Source organism: Sparus aurata, chromosome 5, assembly GCF_900880675.1.
Source record: "Sparus aurata chromosome 5, fSpaAur1.1, whole genome shotgun sequence".
Lineage (NCBI taxonomy): Eukaryota > Metazoa > Chordata > Actinopteri > Spariformes > Sparidae > Sparus > Sparus aurata.
Genome location: NC_044191.1, coordinates 16909383 through 16936265, shown reverse-complemented (window position 1 = coordinate 16936265; position 26883 = coordinate 16909383). Strand labels below are relative to the sequence as shown.

Genomic DNA, 26883 nt, shown 5'->3' with positions numbered 1-26883 from the left:
CTCTGGTCATGTGCCATTCGACTCAACCGACAAACCGTATAGTGGCAGTCTCAGCAGCATCAGTGTCGGCGGCGCACAAGATGTTCCTGGGCTGGAAATACGAAAAACACTTAATACAGACAACAGAGCTAGATCAACATGGTAACTTATGCTTAGCTCATAACCTGGTCCCGACCAGGTTCTGTTCAGAGTTTAATAATAAAATCGGCTATAAAAGCGCCGCTGTTTCACTATTTAACTCATTTACAGCTGACGTCACCTTTACTTTGAAATTCCAGTGGAGCTGGATCAGAACGGAGCATTTGTACGGAGGGAGAGATCGCGCAGATCCGCTGCTGTTGACTTTCTCTCTGAGCGTCTCCGCCTACAGATGTTCAGCTGAGGAGATACGCTGCTCAGCTGTTGATCCGACTCGCGTCAGGAGGTCATTTATTAGGCTATAGCCTATTTACTTTTATATACAGTCACCACTGAAAGAAGTTGTGCGCTCGCAGCAGGACAGATAATTTAACTTCATGTGGCCATGAATAAATTAATTGTTTTACCTGTTATGTGTTGCCCAAACGCAAATCTTGAGTAGGTCTACTCTGTTTTCTCACATTTAAAAAGGTCTTTGTACAGAGACAACATGAGATTTGCTTGTAGCTACAGCACCTAAAAAACCCACTGTAACCTATTATCAAAGGCACACCCAGCCTCGCTTTCAATAAAACACACACTGGCATTTTATAATTGCGATCAGTGAAATATATATGAAAACAACATAAAACACAGTTTAAAACAACAGTTGTTGTTGCTCTAAAGCTTCATATTTAAAAGCAGCTCAATGTAGAGCTGTCAGAAATTAAAATCAGCCTCCTCTTGTCATATTTGCAGCAACACTGTTGCTTCAGGCTGTGATCAAGCTTTTTTGTATCGCTCATACTCTCTCCATTAAAACAACCTGCTCCTCATGGCTGAAATCAGCCAGTTGTCGCTCCATTTAGTGAGGAAGTGAGCCTCCTTCACAGTACAGGCCTAAGGTCAGACTCATAATATATGGTTAAACCTTTGAACTGAAAGGTCTATCACACTATAGGTCTTAAAATGTGAAAATGGTTAGCAGTTGAGAGATTTCATTCAAAATTAAGAAAAGTAATCAAAATGTAATCAAATGTAATTAGTTACAATACTTTGAGAAAGTAATTGAAATAGTTACACTACGATTACATTTTCAACAGGGTAACTTGTAATTGTAACCAACTACATTTCCAAAGTAATCTTCCCAACACTGCACACTAGGCATATATATATTTAACCAAGAATGTATTGATTTTACAGTCAAATTAGTTACAATTGTTCCAGGAAGCACACTGTTGAACAGAGAAAGCAATGACAGAGATGGGTTTCTATCTTATGTTCTCAGCTTGTCTTTGGTGGCCATCTGAATCTTTCACAAGAGCTCCTTTCCCCAGCTGACACGTTGTTGGCGGTGTGTGTGCTCCCGATGTACGAAGTAGCAACATTTATTAACATTTTAACGAGGTACTGTAACCAACAAATAAATCAAACTTGATTTCAAAACTTTCTGAACACTTGTATGCAGTGAAGTTTCATGAGAAATGCTTTTAAATCTTAATTATATGTGCTGGTGATTAAACTAAAGAGTGGCACAAGTAGAAACGCAGAGGATGGGTTGACTGTCATGTTGATGATGAAGAGTTTTTTTTTTTCTCTCTCTGCGAGTTCACAGAGCTCCATCAGCTCTAAGCGTCAGAGTGATCAAATGACTAACAGATGTTAGTTTTCAGCTCTGAGTCCTCTGCGTATTGACGTTATCTGTTCAGCTGCCAATATCACAGATGAATTATAAATAGTGTTTTCATTACGTAAACACTGAACTCTACTAACAGGCCGAACTGTCAGATTAGAACTGGACGAAACCTGTCACTTAGTTGTGTTGTCACTTTCTTCACACAATCATCAGTTGAGGTGGTTTCTGAAATAGGAAACACAAACACAGTAAAAAGCCACTAAATATAAAAGTGAACATACTTTTAAAGACGTGTGATCCAAATATAACCAAAAAGGTTTAATAAATGGGAATTATCCTTTCAAGCAACATCCCGGAAAAGGATAGTTCATGTCGAGTCTGGTTTTCAGGTCGTCAAATACCAATGCTTTCGCATAGCTCTAGGGCCGTTCATGCATCGTCATATTCAGGTCCGCGCTGAAACTTCAGTCTCTGGTCCGATTTAGAATGGATTATTTTCAGATGTAATGTCTCTGCTTCTTGTCTGCACCGGTGTGTGCGTTGCTTCACAAGTAAATGTACAATGAGAGGAGAGGAGGAGGTGTTCAGTTGGCTATAATCTGAAGCTAAGGTTTACACGACACGCCGAGATTGAATAGTTGTGTGACTCAGCTCCTCTCACCTATCATTACCCAGAAGACCCTTCTCTGTATGGACATGTGAAGTCTTCAATGTGGATCTTCTCAGGAGGATAATTCAAGCCTCAAGGTATCGGTCAGTACAGGATTTAAAAAAAGCAAACGTATTCCATCTGGACTTTCAAATTTTGGCTCTACCAGTTGATTTCGGCAGGAACGAGTTTTAAAGATATGTGCACAGACTGCACTTCAATCTTTTGAAGCTTTTGGCTCATGCGGAACTCCGCTGTTGATCCGTGACCTTACAGTGTTTTATGAAAGGTCAGTAGGACTCACACTGTGTGATGCCAACAGGTTTGCATCTTTGGCAGAGAGGAGACAGTTGATGAATGAAGGATGCTGAGGAGATGTTTGGGTGTTTGAAGTTTTGGGTCGTGATGAAGAACATCGGAGGGCGAGTTTGGCTCTCTGTAGGAAAACAAGCCGAAAGACTTGTTTCTCAAAGCGTGAGCGAGCTGTTGTCGTCTCGCGGAGGCCAAAATGCAAATGCCGAGTTTGATCTGCATGTAAATGATGCCTCGTGTCGGTCTGAAGGCCTCCGTGGAAGACGAATGGTGTTTATCAGCCGCTCTAGTTGACCAGGACGCCGTCTAATTACTTTTTTTTCTTAAAGGTTGTATTTATTAGTATCCATCATCGCTGTTGTTACATCAATTAATGCTGTTGACGGGCTGAGGAATTGTCACCCTCATCCCCCTCCGCCCCACCCTCACCTCCTCGCCCCCCCTCCATCCTTCACAGGCAGAAGAACCTCCTCTCCTCTCCTTGGCATTAAAGGCCTGTCATCCCAGCATGCCGCGGGGCCCCCGGCCCCAGCCCAGCGGTGTCAATTAAATTTGATTGACTGAGTAAAAGAAGCACACAAATAAGCCAAAACAACAGACACAAAAATCTATACATGACTCCTCCATCCCCACCACCACCCCTCCACCCTGGCTGTCAAATCAAGCGCTTGTCTCGTCCGTTTTCATGGCGTGTGCCGCGGACGTCCGCCGCAAGACAACCGTTGGTGTGAGTATGCGTGTGTGTGTGTGCATCAGCACCGGGCAAACGCACCGCTCGTCCCACCTGCCCCGCTCGCCTCACCAGCCCCTTTCAACCCCCCCCCCCCCCAACACACACACACACACCAAACACCCCCTGCATCCACACAGAGCGAACCAATTAGCGGCTCTGGAGCCTCGTCCACGCTGCAGAGCAGAGGCCCCTGGGTATCGACTCAAACTGTTGTCCAATAAATGAGGTCTAATTTATCAGTTTAACTTCACCCCCCCACCCCCACCCCTCTGAAAGAGAAGACTGAAAGAGGAAGAGAGAGGGGGGAAAGAAAACAAATAGTTCCTGTTTTTCGTTACATGAACTGGTGAGGAGAGTTTGGAAAATCCTGATAAATCCTGTGTTGCTCAGATTTCATGTCCTCGTATCTCCCTGTGTTGTTTTGCTAATTGTGAGCCAGCAAGCTCATGTTTCATATTCGCGGCCATGATTGAGGGACACTATTAGAGCAAACCCCATTAGGCTCCGTGGGGAAGCAGCCGACTCTGCGTGGGAACCATCAAAGGCCAATTTGCTTCCCAAACACCATAAATCCTGCCCCGTTAAGTGACTGTTTTTGATGCCGCTGAGGCGCACGGAAATAAATATACGCCCCGTTATGTATTGTCCATTAAATTACCAGTGAGCACAATTCACACACGACATCCATCTCGATCAGAGGTGGTCAAAAGTGGGGTCCAGGGACCTGCAGAGGGCCTCAGTGTTGCAGGAGGTCTCAGTGAAAGTAAAGACAACTTCAGTCATTGCTGAAAGAGGCTGAAGTTTGAAAAACTTGGCTTTTAACTTAGTCATTAATCAAGTATCTCATATCTGATGTTTTTTTTACTTGATGGATCATTTCTAGAATTTAACTTCGATCTGAGGAGAACATAAACCAACACTGAAATCACCTGTTTTTTTATGTTCCAACACTTTTAGGTTTTGCTTTCTCATCTGTTTGTCTTGCCTGATACTGCTCAGTTGGCTACAATATAGCATCACTCTCAGTCAGTGATGTCAGGTTTAGTTTTTTACAAGCAGCACACAGAAATTCTTAAAGTTAAGTGCCCAACTCAGCTCACTTCCATCAAAAAGTAGCCCAGATTTTAAGAAAAACTGTGTAGGCAAAGTGAATTCAGGCACTTTTCCATGCACAGTTCACGGAGATAAACACCAGGTGGCCATAATGCTCGAGGTTCTGTTATATCACTGCAGAAGAAGATGACACAACGGGACAATGTAGTCAAACCTGCAATGGTGAGAAAACATGGTGGATATATGGCATTTCTGTCTGTTTCCATACTTTAAGTGAGCTGGTATTTGAGTTGTATGCTAAATAGGAACTTTTACATTTTAATCTTGGGTGTACCATGACTTTTTCATGCCTACAGGCACTTCTTACAGGCTGCCGGTACACACGGTACTTTATGAAAGGTTCAATCCTTTGAAACTATTGTGCAGTGAGTCAGCAGACAGGACTAGATGGTTTAACAATGGCATAGAAGGTTTAAGAGCCACAGCACTTGTTGTTTAAATTTAATTTAAACAACAAAGGTAAAGTAGACAAGTGTGTGTAATTAAAAATCTTGATTGAAAGGCTTATTATTTGAATTATTCAAAAGCTTCAGTTAAAAAACACAGAAAGACAACGTTTGCTCAAGATAACATTTTATTTCAGTTTGTTTTCACAACAGCTTCAATAACAGGACAGAGGAGCAGCCATCTGTCTCTGTACACGCTGGTTAGTGTAAAAAAAAAAAGAATTCAGATCAGGCATCTGCTCCAACATTCACAAATATTGCGTCTCCTTTGATTTTTGATTTTGCATTGAGAGTAAACATTGAAGTCAACGCAGCAACACTATCAAAAATACAACAAACAGGTCAAACAGGTTCAGTTCAGTTCGTCTCGTCCGTAAAATGACGCCACGTTAACAACGCGAAGCTCCTTCGCCTCGTCCTGAAGGAGCAGGTATGATGAAGACGCTTCAAATAAAATAAACTGCATTTCAAACACTGTTTTGGCAGCGAGCGACAGTTTGAGGCAATGGAGACCGGTAACTCCAGCAAACAAGAGTTGGAAAAACTCTAAACCTCTTGGTTACTTTATTTTACGAGTCTGTAGTTTCCCCTAAATTAGGAACAAATTATATAGTTATTTCCAGGAAACTTTCGATGAGGGATAATGAGAAGTCAACAGTCCTGTAAAATAAAGTAAGGCCAACTTTGGCAACTTGTTTGCTGCTCCCACACAGTGAAATAACACATTTTCCAAAGTGCCTACTTGGACAGCTGGGATTCGACTTGATACCAGGTGATACCAACCTCCTACATTAGCTGGGTGTGCCGAACAGACGGAAGACAAAACAACCGTGCCACTATGTTTTCTTTTCACTTTGAATTATTGAAAAGTATCAGTGGTTAAACGAACAGTTCAAGGAATTATATCAGATTCATCTCTGTGCATCCAATTAAGAGACATGTATGGACAAACATATCTGGACAACTCTATCAGCAAACACAATCGTGTTCATCAGCAATTCCAGTAGTTTTATATCAACAAGACAGACCTGTCCCCCAAAATGTTGAAAATAAGAAGGAAGAATGACTTTGTGCCATTCTACTTTGAAGAATAAGCAAGAAGGACAGAGATATGGAATGGTTGAAGATCATCATCTTTACTGCAAAGTCCAGTTTTATTACCACCAGAACACAGACTGAAGACCTCTGTAGCCACAATAATGAAATACTATTATACTAATAATATCCAAAAAAGCTCATTAACCTTGATAACAGATCTGTTGACAGCAGCCATGTTTAGGAATCAGCTATAAATTATGCCAGAAACCCATCTGATCAAACTGGATCACTGACTGTGAGTCAGACCTTTATCACCAACATGAATACATTTATCAAATAGCGTAGACTGGATGCAAAGAGATGAAACTGTTAATCACCTTCTCATCTGACCAATTTGTTGAAGACATCAAAACTTTTGCCTGTAACTTTAACAACTCAGATGCCAGACAGACTCAAGACCCACAACAGCCGAGGAGTGTGTAAACCTAAAAAAGGTAAACTGCAAAAAAGAAGGTCTTTGTAAACCAAAAAGTGAACTGTACAATCTCAATCTCACTCATCCAAACTACAGGAATGTCAACAGACTAATGTGCAACAATGATCAGTTTGGATTAGAAAAGTCTGCATCAGAACTAAACACAGCATCTGTATTAATGTGGACATGCATCAAAAACATGACAGATGTGATCCAGTTTCACCCTAAACTGCAAATTAGAGAGCCAAGGCTGGAAACGGTGTTGGACACTGCCAACACACGGCAAGCAGAGGGATGTTTGCTTTGTTAGTCGCAACGTTAAAAGGAATACGAGGACATTTTGTCTTATTTACCTCTAGTCTAGGTTCAAGGTTGATTGTGTAAAATAGTTGGATTATTTTGTCTCATTCCTAGGTTATCAAATGCCAACGCTTAGGGTTTGCGACTGGCCTGACTCTAAGTGTCAGTATTTGACGACCTGGTTAGTGAGACAACAAAATCAACCATCTTTCTCAAGAAACACTTATTGCACCTTTAAACTTGTCACCGAGGTGAGAACTGACCAAAGATATACAAATGTAAACTTTACAAGACAGCCACTTTAGCAAAGGGTTGCAAGTCTTTTTTTTTAGGATAACAGTCAGCCAATCTAACAATGTGGACACACGGTGACAACCTCTGGCCAGATTTCCACGAAATTATATGTGAATATTTAGGACAGATGATTCGTAGTAAATTTGGTAAACCCCTTGACCTTCTCTCTAGCACCACCCTCAGGACAAAATATTACATTTTCATTATCAATACTGGGGGAAAAATAGATAATACGATGTATGTTTCTAACTAGGATTTCTAACCCTGGTAAATTGTGAGGTGTCATGAACAATGTAGCCACTAGGGGGTGCTAGTGAGCCTTTAATGTCTGTACTCGCCACCAAAGATCCATGAAATTACTGATGCCAACAGGCTTTGAATTGCAGGGGAGAAAGAATCAAGCAACTGTTGAAACTGATCAGTTGATTGAACAAAATCTATAAAGCAGAATTTCTAGAACCAAAATGGAAAATGACGTGAAGTGTTTTTCAGGTCTGGTCCTGGTGGCCCCACTCCTGTGCATGTTTGAGACGTTTCCATGCCACAACAATGTGCTACAGTTTTACCATGTTAAAAGTAGGAGGCGGAGACAGATTAATAACGTGTCTTAGGGGAGTTCATCTGTAATAAATACCATGAGGCACAGCAAACAGACATAAAGAAATTGTTTTTGCTGTTGATTTTGCTGTATTTCAATTGTTACGTTAATTCAGACGACTACTTATTGCCACACTGAAATTTGACTATTGTATAAGAGCACCAGAAAGCAGCCTTGATCTTCTAGTTTCAAGCTTTGAGACAGTGTGTTGAAGCTGTATAAAATCTCTGGAATGAAAAGTTTCAACTGCTGTTTCAACTTCATCTTCTTAAAAGTTCATATGATCGGCCTGCTCATCAGCCGCTGTAGAAGGTGCATCCTCTAACCTCCTCGTCTCGAGCACATCACACAACTAAAAGTCTACTTCATGCCAAAAAAATACTGCATAGATAATAACCTTGGAAATAAAAACAAAAATGTGTGGAATATGATGAAAACAAAAATTAAATACTACTATATATACAGTGGTTTTAAAACTATTTGTGCTGGTGCACGTTAACCACGTGCATGATTTTAACCACATTTAAAACGTTTTAAATCATATAACTGTGTGCATAAACATAAATACTAATAATCATCTTTAGTGTAGTTCAGGGTACAGTAACAGAGTGGCAAAGGAACATAAATCTCAATCTCCAGTTAGAAAGATGAAGTTTTGACACTTGTTTGTTTTGATTCGTTTAGCAGACCAATGAACTCTGGGACGGATCTGTAAAACAAAATCAAACCAAATGTGACAAAACTAAAAATATATGAAAAGTGGTATTATGGTGATGTGAGGTCCCTGCAGGATGCCAATTGCTACACAAACAAACTTCCTTTGGGTCGGTCAGTAAAAACATTTGCTTCAGTTTCATCAAACACAGGATCTTCTCATTCACTTTGTAGTGATTCTGTCTGAATAACAGCATCAAATACATTTAAACAGACAGACACAGAGATGAGACAGGTTCTGCTTTTGTCTTTCAGTCCCTTAACTGTATAAAACCATCAAAAGTCAAACATTTGAGGCAAAGAACATGAGAATCATTATCCTAGTAAGTATAAAACATTTAGCATGACTCACTAAGAATAGATGTGTGATAAAATACTGTCATTAACATTGGAATTGGTCCACTTACTGTATAAACAAGAATCTCTTTTTTGAGTGCGAAAGTTATACTTTTGACAAAATAATCAAAGCTAACTCTAAAGTTTACTTTTAAATGACATACTCGATGACAAAGAAGCAAACTCCATCCACTGATGAATGAATGAAAACAATGAATTACTGTTCAAAAGCCAAGAAAAACCTTATAGATGGACCAATAGACACAATAGTGTACTATAGACACTGGGACGTGTATTTTACCGACCAATTTAGCATATAAACAGGTATGTTTGTGGTGGTAATCTGCTGTATGGATTATCAGTAAAAGAGTCAAATGTTATAACTTCTGTCTCTGTGCAGTCATTATTTTACCTTTAAACACACAAACAAAGTCTCTTGTAATAAAAGGGGGCAAACTGGCAGGATAGCTGGTCATAAAGACCCTGTCCAATAAAAAAGAAAAAACTGTTCCATAAAACATGTTACTCAGATCAGTGGCTGTAAATTTCTCATGTTCTCTGCCTCTTGCTGTTTGCTCTTTGTAGTGGTCTGTTCATTATGTGCTCTCTGCCCTTCAGTAGGCACTGGTTGGTTAAACGTTACTGGTTTTGCCCTTGCCTCTGGCTCCTCCTCCTGGGCTGCCTTTACTTTCGGACTTCTTGCCAGTTGAGTTCTGACAGTTGGACAGTTTAACAGCAGAGCCCGACTGACCACCACTGTTGTTGTTGTGGTTTGTGTTTCCACTCAGTGTCTCCATGATGGAGCGGAATGCCCCGAATGGCCTCTTGCTTTCAGAGCTTCCTGTTGGAGTCCTCTCCTTCCCATGATGCCCCTTGGTCTGCTCTGCCTCCTGATTGGTGCTCTTGTGGACCTGCTCATCGAAGGTGACCCTCAGTTTGAGGTTCTGAGATGTCTTCCTGCGAGACGAGGGTGACTTCAGAGCACTCTTGGGACTGGTGGCAACTTTCTGGCCGTTAGCGGCATCATTGGAGTCGGTGGAAGCATCTGGTGTTTTACCGTCTACGGCATCAGGGTCGCTGGAGGTGGGGGAGGGGTTGTAACCGATGCTGTCCACCGACTTTGACCCGCTGAGAGAAAATGCCAGCTTCCTCTCAATGGTGGAGGAAGAGGAGGAGGAGGGGAGGTGCTTCCTCATTATCACATTAAGGTGGTTTGACACCGGCTCCTCCTCTGTGATTGGCAGGTGGGACGGCCTCTCAGGCCGAAGTGTGTTTGAGGTCGAGGGTACTTGATTTTTACCTTCCTCTGGTGGATAACCATCTGAATCCGATTCACTCAGAGAGCGCTGCATGATCTGTTTGAGTCTCGCTAGTTTGAGCTCTCTCCTTTCCATCAGTCCCGCCCTGCGGGCCCCAGAGGCTCCTGCACCACAGGCGCCCTCCCTGCTTAGGCTACCTGCCGGAGGCAGCCTCTCCCTGGGACACAGGGTGTCCGACATGTCCTTCCCCAGCAGCTGCCGCAGCACAGAGTCTGGTCCCACCCCTCCCTGGCGAACTAGCCATTGACCATCACCTGGAGTCCCCTCGGCTGTCAGCATCATCTCAGGCCATGCCTCCACTGAAGGCTGATGGGAGCTGGAGTCCAGAGAGACAAAATGTATTCTTCAACAAGACACCAACACCCTCACAGATGCTACTCCTACTACTACAGGAAATTGGTAATACTGACCTTATCTACAGTTCAAACTGTTCCAAAGAAATTATTATTGAATAATAATGTATTACTACAACAAAATAATCCCACCATACTTCTTGGCCCGCTTGTTTTCCACCTGATACACCTGCCACAATGGAGCACAACCTGACAGCTGGTTCAGGTGCTGTATTCAAGTTGTCTCTTTTACGCTGCTCTCCTGAAATCTGCTCATATCCGATGCTCTGAGCAGTGGAGTACCATCATCATTCAACTAACTCTGTAAAGAGTATTCCTGGGTGGTGACAAGTATCGCTGCGGTCACTGTGTTGTTTACCTGAGCTGACATTCTGGGAGAACAGTACTTTTTTAGACTCACTGCGTTGACTCACACATCTTGGCTACATCATCTTGACTTCTGTCTATCAGCTGATATGCTTGCCTTATTCTGTGGTCTTGTAGCAGTTGCAAAGAATGAGAAGATACTTATTTGCATACAGAAATATTAGTATTGCCAACATTATAAAATAACACGACTCATAGGACCCAAAGTTGTAGTTCATCACGGTGTGTGTGTGTGTGTGTGTCTGTGTGTGTGTTAGGGGTGTCACAATTCTCCAAATCCTCGATTTGATTACATTTTCAAATCTAAGGTCACGGTTCGATTCGATTCTCGATAATTACTTTTATTTCTATTAAAGCACAGGTTGCTATGCCATTTTTAGACTTTTATGCAATATAATATCTGACCTTTGTTCGCAATGTACCACACTACATTGTCAAATTTAAAACATTTATTAACAACATAATGTAACAGTAACTTATATCTTCAGTCAATTGGAAACTTAACCTGCTCACTTCTGTGAGCTTCATACAGTATATGGGGCGAGTTTGAAGGACTGGATTTTGAATTTCCCAGTCATCATTAATGTAATGTGCTGTGACAGTCATGAAGCTCTGTGTTGCTCTGGAAGTTCAGCCATCTGTAATTTATACCACTAAATGTGCACTGCTCAGGCCTTCAATAACTTTCTCCTTTACATTATTGTACATGGAGGGTATCACCGTTGCTGTGAGATGCGTTCTACATGGGATTTCATTGTGTGGTTCTAGCACGCTAATTTAATGCCTAAAACCGGACTTTTCCACCACCGAATAAGGTCGCATATCTGCGACTATGAATACTCCTAAGGCGCTTGTAATTGCATTTGCACGAGTTGAGTTACATGGAAGAGTAGTTTGTGCTACAGGTGTTGGTTTAACAGATAAATCAATTTTTTTGTGGTGCCTGCGGAGATGCTCTGCCATGTTAGTCGTGCTGCCAGTGGAAGAATATGGTAAACGCACATAGCAGAGCTTGCAAACTTTGGCTTTTTTGTCAACAACACGAGCATTGTCAACATAACTCACTGGAAATCCAAAATACTTCTACACCGGCAACTTCAGTGAAAGAGGAGGGGGTTCAAGTTCTGTCGATGGGTCTCCTGCATCTGCAGTTGCAATGCTATTGTTTGACTGGCTATAGCTAAGTAAGAGGAGGTTGGCTCGCAGCACTTTTGTGTTTTTTTTCGCTTGGCAAGCCGACCGGACGTGACATGGGGGCAGCATCGACGATTCGATTTTTTAATTCAAAGTTCGAAATTGTGACTTAATTTCGGTCGATTTCGATTTTAAATTCGAAATCGTGACACCCTTAGTGCGTGTGTGCTACCTGGGGGATCTGGAAGGTGTCCCCTCAGCTTTGTTGGGGTCCATCATTCTCTGCAGTTGCTGCTGTAGAGTGATCCTCTCTGCAGCTTGTCTGCTCAACAAATAACACACACACACGCAAAATGATTAACACTGAGACCCCTCAACCTGTATGCTCCATGTCATGTTCAGTGTAAACAGCCTCTAACTGTTGCCAGTGAGCTGTTGGATAACTTTGAACTCAAAAAGCTATCAAACTTCAACATTTTAAGTTAAAATATTGTAACTTACTCATTGAGCTGTTTGGTGAGTTTTACAACCTGTGAGGCCAACGACATGCAGGTTTCCACGACAACCAGGTATCGAGCGCAGGTTGTGTGTCCCTGTCGCTCTGCACTCTGGGACGGCCGCTCCCCCTGCTGGTTCTGGACGGTCACATTAGAGCCGTACTCCACCAGAGTCTAGGGAGAGAGAGACACAGAGACTTAAACCATTACTGCTCTTTTTTTCCAGATATGCTGATGTCAGGATTTAAATCAGAACATGATTATTTCCAGTAGTAGACATATTATCAGTGCTTCGGTCTAGTAAAATACTCTCCCCGCTGTAAGGATCAACCTTTACCAGCTGAGAAAAAGCAGCCATTATATCTAAAACAGATCATTAACTTAATCAGTATTTTGATTGTCAGCCTGGCTCGCCAACAGGAAGCAGACAAGATTGATAACATCCACCTCTCCTTGAGCAGGGTGTGCCACCTTCCAGGGATAAAAAAAACACTTAGCCTCCACAGTAGGAAACTGAGGTTCATACTGTAAAACATATGTTATAACAAATCAGTGTTTTTTTTCATGCTAAGTAGGAGCAGTGTAACAGAAACAGGATGTTCCTGAAAAACAGAAGTCTGGATTGTCACACCAGCCTGGAGAAATACATTGTTTTAGAATACCAAAAACTAGGCTTTAATGTTGACTTTTACATTTTTAAATAACAAAAATAATAACAATATTATGCCTGGCTTTAAATCATTTTCTGTATCACAGCTACAACATCATTTGCGGGGCTCTATTAGTGCTGAAATAGTTTAAAAACTCAAGGGGTTGGTGTTCAGAACAAATTTCTTAAAGTAACTTTTATTCTTCACCTTTTTGAGTACTTATAATCGACTGTGATTTAAAATTACAAGACTGCTCAAGCATAAATGTGCTTCATTTTCCCATGAGGCCCTGCTTCCGATCTGCTGACAATCAGTGCTACCGAAGTATCAGCAAATGTTGAAGGGAGGAGACGGAGGGGATGTCAAATGAAACAGACCACAATACCAACCACAGACGGCTGAGGGACAACAAAAGAATAGCTACTTTCCAGCAGTACACACCTGTATACAGGTCAGGTGTCCATACTGAGCTGCTACGTGGACAGCAGTGTTTCCATTCTGGTCGACTTCGTCCAAAGAGATTGCCTGTTCCTGCATGAACTGAAGCAGCCACAACAAGACCTTCTCCTGGAGAGACAGACAGAGGGAGGGAGATGTATTACCAAACCAACCGCACACACCCCTTACATATTAGACACTATGAAAACATAACATGAGAACATTTAAAATAATAAAAGTCTTTATCACTAACAGATGAGCTTCTTTAAACTGCAGACAGTCTCAAGAAAACAGCATACCATTTAAAACAAATCATTCCCTTCACATTAACATAATTATAATACAGTATTGGCAGTTTTACCTGTTTGAACTTTACCTTCACATATTACCTTACACACAATTAAGTTTCTAAATGATAAAACTGTAGAAATGCGCAAAATACAGTTAAAGGTTGTGCTGAGGATGCTTCTTTGTTGTGTCTTGAATTAAAGACTTACACCCTGGTAAGTCTGGTGTCTGTGTAAGACCACTCAGTGTGCTCGAACATCCATGGTTGAGTTAATTCTTTTCTGGCCTGATGGGAGAAAATGATCCCTCATTGCCCGGAGGGGTAAAGAGGAAAGGAAACATCCTTCCATCATCTTCTGGTCTAACAAGGGTCGATATCAGATGATTGAGAATAGCGATGGGAAGAGATGTTTTTACTGTTTGACGCCCTGATTTGACACATGAAGTTGATAAAAACTGACGCTAAATAATGGAATAATACCACATTTCATATGCTGTCATTTTAGGTCTAATATGTGTGTGTTACCTGTCCATAACGGGCAGCGTAATGGATCAGACTGGGATGTTCTCTGGTGCAGCTCAGCTCAGCGATGGCCTCCGTCTCACTCACCATCCACCTCACACACTCCAGATGACCGTTCTGTGACAAAACACACACAGACACACACAGACACACACAGACACACACACAGTTAACATTTTTCAGTAAGAACCAGGTGGTTGGAAAGCTGTCATCCCATTAATCTGAGTAAGTAAATCAGACGCCTGTTGATACAAAGCCAGTCAGGACTCAGCTGCCCAGCTTGTCTCTAGATAACACGCTTCCTGTCTGGCGGACAACCAAGAGCCTGGTTTCCACTGCAGGGCAGACAAAACAAAAGCTACTCAGTATGTATGGTGTTCACTTTCCCCAGCTTCATTCCTGGGGCTCATTTTGAACACCCTGCTTCTGCCAACAGAGCTGATGCAAAATTTTACATCATTTTATCAAAAGTTTCAATCTGAATACTTTATGACCTCACTGACCAGCCGCCAACAGCCAATCAGATGTCTGATGGTCCTTGGTACAGATAACAGATTTATTTTTTTTCCTGAGGACAAATATTTACAGCTGCAGAGGCAAAATGGAGGAAATGAAGCAGATTTTTAAAAGATTTTAAGCTGTGCTATAACACAGGAAAAGTGCATAGATGATCACTGAAGCTGAGAAGTAGGGCAGCAAGTATTTTCTACAAAAAGTCTTGTATTTGCCCATTAAAAAAGGGAGACCATGGCTGCTTGATGTTTCTTCTATTTATGTTTCATATTTTAAAAAATATAGTATTCATAATTTCACAATAGATTATTCCAATAATAAAATGTTTTTAGTCCAAATTGACAGCTTTCCACAAAGTTTCGGGAAGCACATAAACTGTAAATAAGAAGTCAGTCATACAATCAATCTAACACACACACACACAAACACACACACACACCTTGACTCCCAGACCAGCAGGGGTGAGCTGTTGGTTGTTGCGTTCATTGAGACTGTCTTCTCCCATCAGAGAGGTGAGATGTTGCAGACAGTCGGCATGACCCTGACAGGCCGAGATGTGCAGCAGGTTGTTCCCATCCTCATCTCTGATCAGCTCCAGGTTATCTGCTGCCAGGTGAGGCTGCAGGAGGAGGTAGATAAAGAGGGGAAGAGTCAAGGAGCAGAGGAAGGAGGTGAGGAGAAGCAAGATACAAAGGAGAAAGGGGAAAAGAATAAGCATTAAGAGGAGGCGAAAGAAGAGGTGGATATAACAACAAATGTGGTTTGCAAATGTCTCTGAATGGTCAGGATTTCTCCCACTCACCAGCAAAGAGATCTGTCCCTCTCTGACAATGTTGATGATGTTCTGGTTTTTCTTGGTCTCCTCGTCCACCTCTCCTCCTGCTCCTCCACCTCCAAATCCCCTTGACGCACTGCTGCCACCACCTCCTCCTCCTGATCCAGGAGCCCAGGACTTGGAGGCATCCTGCCTGCTTACGCTACAGCCTGGCATGGGGAACATCAGCACCGGGCCACCTGGAGGCTCCACGCCTGGCCTCTGAGTCTGGGAGTCTGGGTAGACCCGCGCAGACAGCAGCTTGTCTAGAATTCATCATTCCAACAATGACAGTTGTATAGTCAGCCAAGAAAAGGTCAACATTTAGGAGGAAAATTGACAATATATGTAGGGGTACCTGCATCAGAGAAAGAGGAGAGAGAGGAGGAGCAGCTGAGGAGTCCAGAGGAGAGCAACTCCGACTGGTAGCCTCCTCCAGCTGGGGAGCGGTGGAGGTGGTGGAGGTCTGGATCCATGGACTTGGACTTCCTCAGGTCTGACCACTTCACCGGAGACAGGACACAATACTGCAGGAGACACATGAATTACAACAAACCAATTCAACAACATTATGTTTGATTATTCTATCATTAATACAGCTTATATCTATTACTGTTAAACACATTAACTTGTTAAATGTGTGCTTGATTTCATTAGTGTGATGAATAAATATGATTAAATGATGAAAAAAGACATTTTATACAATATCTAAAGTTTTGCTAAAATATGATCTTTACACTTTAAACTATAGGTAAAACAATTTACACGGGATGATTTCCACCTCATAATTCTACTAGGTCACCGATAGATGCACAAATATCTTTGAAAAATATTACTGAACAATTGTTTATGAAGTTGATCAGTGTGTACCGGAGTCTGTGAGCTGCTGCTGCCCAGGTTCAGAGACTCGTTGTGGGATAGAGCGGAGCTCTTCAGTCCTCCTCCCCGGTTCCTCTCCAGGGTGCCTCCACCCAGGTTACTTCCTGTCACTGAGCGCTTGTCATGCGGGACACGGGGCAGCGTGGACATCTGCTGACTGGACTTGATATAAGGCACGTCCAGAATCTCGTCCATGTCCAGATCGTAGTGCTCCAGCTCCCCGAACAGAACCTGGGGGTTGTTTCCTCCAACGACACCAACACCGCCACCCAGGCCCTTGCCCTTCCCTCCTGACCCGTCAGAGGATGTAGAGGGCTGAGTCGGTTTTTCAGTGCTGGGGTCATCCTTACTGCCCTCCCCCTGCTCCCCCAGCCCCAGCCCCTGACCCTGGACTTTACCATCAGAGTCGGAGTCGGTGGTCTCTGGTTGGTGTTTTAGAGGGGAGACTCTCTTCACCGGACGGAATTTACTGTGGACCTCAGCGAGCCCCGTTGGTTTGATTCCACCGCCACTGTGGGAGGAAACGCCACGACTCCAGTTGATGGCTGGAGCTGCAGGAGGAGGAGACACAATGAGACATCAGTTGAGTTATTTGGTAAATGAAGTTTACATATATAAAAAGCAGAGAAGGACATCAAATTCTGTTTTGTGAAGGCCTGGTATAACTTTGCATACCAACCAAACAAATTTGCACCGAGAGTAGACTCAGTAGACGCGTCTCTGTTACACAGTTTTAGTTACGAAGAGAGTAAGAATTCCTACTCATCTATATGTCTATAACACTTAGTTACCTGGTCTCTCTTCTGCCTGGCCATCACTCCTCCTGGACAACTCTGGTATACTCTTCAGAGACGTCACGGAATACTGCAGGATAAGAAACAAAGACATAAGGAAAGAATGAGAAGTGTACACAGCAGTTCAGCAGCTGTGCAAAGCAGTTATATTTAGATATTAGTTAATTGCAGCAGCAGTTATGTTGTTGTAAATACAGACAGATTGTCACATGAAGTAGTTCGCTAACTGTAGCTCACAGCTGTGCAATTTAACACTCAAACAGTTGCCAGTTGTATACACGGAGCTCAAACTATTGCAGTCTCTGTGAATACTACATGAAGGTGGTTGTAATGTGAAATGTATGTTCAATCTGTTTTAGAAAGCTGTCGATCAATATGGCTCTTTTGGAGGCTGAATCATATTGTGTTACACAGAGAAGTTTTCCTCACACATAGTCTGTCCTTGTTGATTTAAGATAGATTTCGAATAATTATTAGATTTGTAACCTTTATCACCGTCATGCAGAAGGGGTTTATTGCAGAACAATTGTACTGTACAAGTTTTAAAGGGCCTACTTTATAAACTGGACACAGAACATATATGCGTGAAATCTGCGTTGATGTGGCACCAGGGATGATGCACCCCATTCTGATTGTTTTATATAGATTTAGGTTGTTGCAGGCCCTTTTTAATGATAGATTTCTATCATAAAAAGACAGTGGCTGTAGGTGGAGGTGAAGCTGTTGCAAGTAAATTAAGGATTTAAGATACGCCCCACTCATTCATCCAGGACTCTATTACCAGTTCGGGAGGTGCAGTTAGCTGTTGTGGAGCAGTAAACAGTTGCTGGCTCGTTTTAATTATACTGACCACTGAATCATCAGAGAAGTCGATCTCGTCCAGGTCCAGGTATTCAGGAGCCTCCATTTTCACACCACATCATCAGCCACCAACCAGCTACAGACAGAAACACATGCCATACAATAGAATCAAACATCATGTAGCACTTTTTAAAGCTGTGGGACGAATAACTGTTGAACCCAGGAGAAAATCAGTCAGCATAGATCCTTTGGTGACGAATGAATCACTATAATTAAATCACACAATTCCACTCTTTGTTCGCAGGTTCTATGTGGCAGCATCGTATCCATAAATATGATAAAGAAAAACACTTTTGGTTTTAAATGTTGCAGTGATATGATCAGCAGGAATAAAAGACAGGAAATGTCTGCAGGAAACCGAGAACAGTCCTGTTGAAAACTTCTGTGTTTTCTTTCATTTTCTAAGTGAGATGACAAACTGCTGCTCAGTGAATAAAGCGGATACTACGGAAATAACAAATCTAAATTCTATTTTAAGGAGGATTTGCGCTCTTACCAACTAACAAAGGCCGAATGTGAGGAGTGTCGTTTGAAGAAATTCAAATCCTTTTCTGCCCAGTAATACTGTGGTTTAAAAATGGTTTTAAGCCCAAACCGTCAACCGCACCAACTGCCTGAGCTGTTGTGATCAAAGGCAACAAACAGCAGGATAATCGGGACTAATCAGAAAGCAGCATGACTTGCAGTGTGCACAAAGATTTCAAACCCACAGCAAGAGAGCAACAACCAACCCTGCTGAAGGACACTTAACTCTGAAAAATAATATGTCACATAACACTGAGGGAATAACTGAGAGTAGTGGGTTTATAGTTTTTCAGCGGAATTGCAACAAGAAAAAAAAATCCCAATTCTTTAAAAAAAAAAGATATGTTTTTAAAAATCTCATTTAACCTTAGCAGAATCAGCCTCACTTATCCAGTATCAGCCAGGCTGGAATTACTATTGAGTTTAAGAGGACAAAGGATCTATTAAAGGAACCATCTAGATATTTTTGCGAGTTGCATGCAAGTTTTGGAGATGTTGACCATGAAGCCGTATGCCTTCTCTTGAATATAATGGAAAATGATGGCACTTGGCTTGTGGTGCTCAAGGTGCCAAATAAATGCATCACTGCAATGCAAAAACTCAGAGGCATGACCAGGTTACTCAAGATAACCCACAGACCTTGTTGTGAGCAGTGGTAACTATTTCATTTCTGTCAAATCCTACCAATCGCATCACAATGCAGAAGGAATAGTGCATTTACTCATGCACGAGAGGCTTCATGTCAGCACCAGATGCTAAAATGAATGGTCTCCTGCTGGGCTGATCTCTTAGCTATTTTAGATTGCTAGCCTCTTTCTGGATTATCTTGAGGGAGTGAGTCATGATTTCTGGAAAGAAACACTGAGTTTTCCTAATGTATTTTTTGGCACTTTGAGCATCACAAGCTAGCTGTCATCTAGTTCCATCATATACGAGAGATCTCTGCAGATAATGTCTCCCAATCTCTGCAACTCACACCATAAAAAAAAATCTATATTAATAAATAACACAACAGGTAAGAGGAAACATATGTATTTTTATTTTTCATTTTGGGAGAATGTTCATTTAATCTGCAACAATTTAACATAATTGCTTAAGTTGTTTTAATCAAGCAAAAATTATTCTCACATGTAAGGTTTTGCTACTTTTCTTGGATGCAATTATAAACAGGTCATCTTTGGGTTTTGAAGGATTAGCCAGACAAAACAAATGATTTGAAGACGTCATGTTGAGTTCTGAAAATTGTGCAGCCCTACGAGGATCACAAGAACCTGCTCTAACTGCAACCGCTGCTGACTACAGTCCGGTCAGACCGCTCACGTCATCAGGTGGCGTACCTACAACAAGATCCAGATGTGCTGAGGGTGCTTTTTTTTTAGTTACTCTGGTCCTGTTCTCTGGAACACACTGCATGTTGACCTGAGATCTGTCACAATCAAATCCACATGCAAAAGCAAGGTTTTCTATCTTCTCAGGTTTATGAACAGTTACTATGTGTGTGTGTACTTGTCATGTAATGTGCTCAACTAACATTTTTTTAATCCTCCATTACTACCTACAGTAAAATTCTCTTCTCTGTTGCACTAGGTGCAGAGCAATACTGCTATGTTATTGAAGGTCCTTGCTGAAAGCACAAATGTTCCCATGAATAATCAATCAAAAACGATCATGTTATTTAAACAGTGTCAAGGAGTGATTAAAATATCACTTGGTTTTGGCCAGAAGTGTAGGTGGTTGTTTTTCAGACTGTACTGTAGGATGTTTCTTTTGTTTTCCAACACCTCCTGTACATTAAATACATTCACTGGGGTTTCTTTATGGTTTCAAATAAATAAACTTCCATTCAAGGTCAGAAGATGTTCAGAAAGCAGCAAACTTGTGGAGCTTTCATGTACGAGCTGAGTTGTTTTCAGACCGTGTGGGAGTGACCGCAGAACTAAACTGGTCAAAATAAAACCTCTGATTGCAGCTTTGAGAAACAGTTAAGCCTAACATCCTTGATAACAACAGTTTAGGCCTGAAACCGTACATCAAAAATAAGACAGAATCAAAAAAAGAAGGAGGACGTCGTCTGCTTTCTCTGTTTATGTGAACAGCTGACGAGCCCAAATCCTTCCAGGCAGCGAGACACAAAAACAATGAAGAGAGATGAAAAGTTGTTTTGGAGCAAAGTCAAGAAACAGGGACGGGAGTTTATTCAGAAGGAATCTGAAGGAGATTCAATTACTCTTTCTACACGGTCAAAGTGGATACATGTTTCTTCACGTTTCCCTCAGAGAAACTGCTGGTCGAGCCCCGTCAACAAAACCAAAAATCCACGTATCGACAACTCTCGGCCTGTCTGACTCATGTGTTGTATCAACAGTACAACTACAACCCTAAAAAGGAATTATTGTGGTTGTAGCTTTCGGGAGCTATGTGTTGGCCAACAACAGCTGGTTGTAGTAACTGTACCAACATGTCATAACTCCTGAACTCACACTGGGGTTACCAGGGCTGTGTCCGAAATCACCCACTCATTCCCCACTCCCTAGTCACTACATAGTGAGTCCAACATAGTGGACTATATAGGGAGCTCAACGGCAGAAAGAAAAACGGACTTTCAGACACTACTCCAGCGCCGTTAACGACGTCACTAGTGTCGCGCAGTTGAAACGTAAATTGAAACCTCCATGCGTTCGCACGCAGCGCAATGCATGATGGTAAATATTGCTTGGTTAGTGACCATCGGTTGTACACTACTTTTTCTTGATGCATTGTGGGATACTTTGAGTGCACTATATAGGGTATAATATTTCCCACTAGACATTCGGACACCACTACAAAATGGTGTAGTCACTACGTAGTGCACTATATACGGAGTAGTGATTGATTTCAGACACAGCCCAGGTTTTGTTTTCGTTGTTGTCTAAGCTCTGACCCAAGCTGACAGGATGGACTACTGACTAGCCTGTTAGCTAACAAGATTAAACCAGTGAATCAGACACGCCCTGGACACACAGAAATTAAAACTCATATTGGTTTGTTATCAGTTTCTGAGTCGGGTGTAAAACAAACCTAATCTCCAAAATAATCAGTTGCTTTAAAGGAAAAAATTAAAAGTCAGTCATTATCATCCACTCATACTCAGCTACTCATCTCCTGAAGCCCTGAGATCCCAGGTTGATTTGAGAAGACACCCTCGAAGCTAGGTCACGTTCATGTACCCACTTTAGACGTGGTGCTTTGGGCTTTGCTGTGACAGTGAAGATTTCAGTTTAAAAAACAGGGTATACAACGTCTTTTCAAATGAATCTGGAATCTCTGGGTTTCTGGAGACTTGGATTGCACCAGAGAAGCTGTATCAAGTGATTTTATGTTATGTTTTACAATTTCAAACAATTCTCCATCTACTGTAGTTGTTAAGTAGAAAGCTGCAATGCTGTATTGCTGTGAAGCTTCAGAATGCGATATGGACTGATCCTTTGCCTCATTTCAAGTCTGGGGATCATCTGGGGTAAAAGGGAATGCTTCTGGAAAAGAGATGTTGATGTTGATTTATATTTTGTTTTTTAAAAAAGCTGTGAGCTGCACAAACTTTCCATTCACCTCCACTGCACTCTGGGGAGGACAAGAATCTCACAGACTAATATCTGCTAACAATATAAATGCGTCTGGTCACCTTATTCAACGGTTAGCCCTATCATGCATTCTCAACCCCATGTGAGAGGTTAACAGCCTTGTCATTCTTTTTCTTTTTTTATAATAATGATGCTTCCTCTAAGTGAATTACAGTAAATTGCGCTCGCCGTCTCCAGACTAATAACAGTGTGATGCTGTTTAAGACAGTCAGATCTCAATAAAGCTGTGATTTAAGACTGTGTGTTCACACTGTTACAGTTAATAGTAACCATCAAATTGATGCATGAGAGATAAATACTCTGAATCAAGTACTGAATCAAACTTGAAAATGTTAACACTTTCTGACTCATATTCTGACCTTTCTCTATAAACTAATTTTCACCAGTAGCCAGTTAGACACTGCAACTCGCACTGCATGGAGACCTGGTTACAGGCATTAAGACCAGCAGACTGGACGGTGGCGAGGGTAAATCTCATTAGTGCTGGTCACTCAGGGGTTACACAGTGCTGTGGGTTCACTGGCTGATTTCCCTGTCAAGTTGGTAGCCTATTCCTTAAAATAATTAACATTTCCAAGTAAATCTGGCATTAAGGACTGAGTGGAAATGCCAAGTTTCTTTTGCAGCAGCACGGATAGACCTTATGTTTGGCGAACTGTGTGTTGAACATCAGCTTGATTACTTAACACTTGATTAGGGTTGCTGCTGTATTGAATTGTACCACATTTGTGTTATTAGAAGGAATATGTCTCTCTTTTCATTCAGGGTCCCTTCTGATAGACCACAGCTCCCTGGGAACCTCTCCTGGCTCCTGCTGCCTCACATATTGACAGATTTGGTCATACCCTGGGCTCTGCTGGATCATTGCTTTCCTACTGTTGTACTATCTCCTTCTATCTGTATATCTGTGATGCCTCTTCACTCTGACCTTTTCTGTTTTACTGCTAATTATCGTGTGTGGCCTGCCCTCTTCCAGGACACAACAGTGGAGAGGAGGTTGTGTGGCTCGGGCACCACTTGGCGATTCCTCTGCCCGCTCAGTCGTCTCCTGGATCCACACACTTTACATATATTTACTTGTAACGTTGGAATCGAGGGTTAAAGGACAGAGGATGTTGTTCTCTGTACAGATTGTAAAAGCCACGGAGCCACTGTGATTGTGATTGTGATTTGGGGCGATATAAATAAAATTGATTTTATTTGAATATTTCAAACTCGTAACATCAACAATTATAATGTTATTATAGTGTAAAACTGTGCACTGTCACCTAGTGAAATTTTGCTCTCGCACCATGAAGATCTAATGCTGTTGCAACCCAACACCTGACTGGACATACACTAAGGCTATATTAGTGTTTCACATATGTGAATTAGCATTTTTGGAGAATATTTACGGTCCGCAAAATTTCATTCTACTTTAATTGCATATCCATGCAGATGCATATATGCACCCATATCCCTGACTAACTTTGAGTGGTGTAAATTTTCTGCATCAATACAGGAAAAATATTCTTACACGTACTGTGACAATCCTCCTGATTTCAAATAGATAACCACGCTCTGCCTTTGTATTCAGACAAACTGCTTTAAGATGACTTACTGAGCGAACACTTTGAATAATCACTTTCAGCTTATTTTATATATAAAATTAGCCTACATATCAGCCTATTTCCTCCAAGTCAGTGTCTCAAGGTGTTTTTTTGGCTGAAAATCCCCTTATAAATTCTGTTGTAATGACACAAATAGGAAAATTAGGACTTGAGAATGCGCACTGACAGAAAAACACCAACAAGCTAATGAAAGTAGAGTAAAATAACATTTAACACATGTGTGATTGTTGCGTCACTTTCCTATCATTATAGAGCATAATTCTAGTAAAGAATAGATTATAATAGATAAGAATAAGAGGCAAACAACCTCACAGCAGCTGAAAAGGCTGCGTAATTTCTGTTTTGCCCATAAAAACAGTGAATGTGAATGAGTTCAGATGTTTTTTTCCTCCCCTTTCCCCCTGACAGCTGATTTAATCCGCTGATACCTGCTCGTGTAGCAGCAGGAGGCTAATTAGCTAACGTTAAGCTAGCTCGCTAATCAGCATCCAGGGAAGCTAATGTGGAAGCTAGCTAACTGACTAGCCAGGCAGTTGGAAAATTAGGTCAAAATGGAAAGGCCAGGTAAAACCGACCCCGGCCCGGGAGACAGGGCTGTTTCTTCTGGTTAACGGACAGTTTTACGGTACGGTACCTTATGGAAGTCAGGCAGCCGAGGAGAAAGAGCTGTCTCGGGGAGAGGATACAGCTAGCTGAGCCGCTAGCTGGAACGATCCTTGGATCCAGCTGTTTTTTTCCCTTCTGTCGCCTCGGTGTCTTGAAAAGCACAAAGACTTTGACATATGGGCAGCACAGAGAGGAGGAAATGTGAAGAGGGCTCACTCCGAGCACATTTCTGAGCACCAAAGTAGTTCGAACGAAGGTAACAACCACACACTTTTTTCTTTATTTTATTTTTTTTATATATAAAAAACTGAAAATATGCTTTATGTGGGTTAAGCATTATGGTTTGTGTTTGTTGTATGTGTATGGAGAGTGTGGTAGATTACTGGATGACAGATGCAGCAGTGGAATAGACTTAAGTTTACTCAAGTAATGCACGGTACAATGTACAATTTTGAGCTACTTAACTTGAGTATTTTCCCATTATGCCACCCATACTGAACACATTTTTTTTTTCCAGTTTCTGTCTCAGTCTGATTGTCTGTTTTCTTTCTTTTTTTGATTTTTTTTCTTTCCTCCGATTCATCGCTTTAATAGACGATCTTCGAAGAGCGCAGCGACCCAGACAGAGGAAGTGGAGCCGTTACATCGGTCCGTTATCCTTAGAATAAAACCTACAATAAAACTTCTCTCGTTAGGAGGGTTTGTGTCTCATTATAACATGTGCGTATGGTGAAATGAATCCACAGATGAGATCAGTATAATTCATGTCGAATTAAATTGTGTTTTATGTTTGCCTATGCTTCTTGGGGAGAAAGGGAAATGTGGAAATCGTATTAAGATAATAAACAATTGTTTTCATCTCTTAAAGTGTGTTAATATGTTGTTGTCAAACTTAACTGCGCTCATAACTCTTTGCAAAGCAAGATCAGAGTTATTAGTTGTACTATGTGTATTAGTTCCATCAGACCGAGTAATAGATGAGCCTTTTAGCAACTCACAACAGAGTTATGACTTATTACCTTTAAAAATAAAATTGTTGTGAGTGACGTAAACGGTATGTTATTTATCTAAATGATATATAAATACATTGAGTGTCACGTGGCTCCAAAATAAAACATTTGACATCATAGATCCAGTTACATAACTTATAGTCAGTCATGGAGAAAAACACAGAAGCTGCACCACAGACGAGTCTATAAATGTCCTCTGCGTTTCCATAATAACAGCCTCTCTACCCCTGCTGTAGTCCGCTTTAGTTCAGTGTGGTTTCACGTTGAGCAGCTCACTGTCAACAGCGCCATCTAGTGGCAAACTCTGGACATTTAATCGGGAAAAACTGGTGCAAGCATGTTTTGTGATTTCTATTTTTGAAAAACTGACCCTGCTCCACCACAACCAAGGACCATTTAGGAACAACAGTCGAATTTAAATTGTCAGATTTAGTCTAATTATGTGGCGGGTCATTCATTGAAACCAAGAATATACCAAGAATATGTATAATGTAATTTCATTTAGGGGCATGTAAGGGATATGATCCACATGTCTGAATCAAAGAGAGAAAAACACAGTGCTCATGTGTACTTTGCCATTGTTAACTCAGCGTAGACATCAACGTAAATCATGTGCTGAGATTTACGTCCATGGTTCCTCTGCAGACAACCCATGTTTCTGGAGAACCGAGTGTAATGATACTCCTCAATACTGTACCGATGCGGGGTTTCCTTCATAGGCTGACATTTTTCCCTGACAGATATGAGGAACTTAAAGGGGTTTGATAACTTCATGATGAGTCTATTGACTTGCTGATATTGTCTGAAACTGTTATTCTCGCCATTCACCGACAGGGGATGTAGCTCAGTGGTAGAGCGCATGCTTTGCATGTATGAGGCCCCGGGTTCAATCCCCGGCATCTCCATATTCTTATGTCGATTGCACCGCTGTACCTCTAGCAGCGAGTGATCTCTTTATTAGTTGGTCCTTAAAAAACACAACAGACTGGACACAGAAATGTAGGAAAGTCTCAACCATAACAATTGTTACATTTCCAGGGTTAATTAAAAGATCTCATTTTCTATGCCTATGCATGGACTTAAGCTTTTTTTTTGTTTTGTCTTTTATGTTTCTAAAAACATGTATATTTCCATTCATTTCAATTCATTCACATATTAAAGGTGCACCATGTAGTTTTGGGAAAAAGAGAAAGCTCTACATTGACAGATTTTTTCATGCCTTAACAAACTAAAAAAACTCAGTTTTCAGGACTGAATAAACAAGCTATTCAATTTCATACTGTTTTACTTTGCTTATATTTTGCAGACCCTGCCACCTTTCT

The 26883-nt window shown here is 41.5% G+C and overlaps 1 protein-coding gene and 1 non-coding gene across 2 annotated transcripts; one reads left to right on the top strand and one right to left on the bottom strand.

Annotated features, from left to right (window-relative positions):
- Positions 1-5116: 5116 nt before the first annotated feature.
- On the bottom strand, positions 5117-24708 carry sncaip (synuclein, alpha interacting protein). The gene is made up of 12 exons (XM_030417074.1): positions 24580-24708; positions 18180-18266; positions 17327-17399; positions 16527-17086; positions 16015-16183; positions 15645-15922; positions 15282-15461; positions 14333-14446; positions 13522-13647; positions 12435-12604; positions 12166-12255; positions 5117-10396 (listed from the first exon to the last, which is right to left on the bottom strand). Exons 2-12 carry the CDS (start codon positions 18234-18236, stop codon positions 9394-9396), a joined length of 2820 nt encoding a protein of 939 aa, XP_030272934.1. The 5' UTR covers positions 18237-18266; positions 24580-24708; the 3' UTR covers positions 5117-9393.
- Positions 24709-26394: 1686 nt separating this feature from the next.
- On the top strand, positions 26395-26466 carry trnaa-ugc (transfer RNA alanine (anticodon UGC)). Its single transcript has one exon. It is a non-coding gene; the product is annotated as a tRNA-Ala (tRNA).
- Positions 26467-26883: the final 417 nt, after the last annotated feature.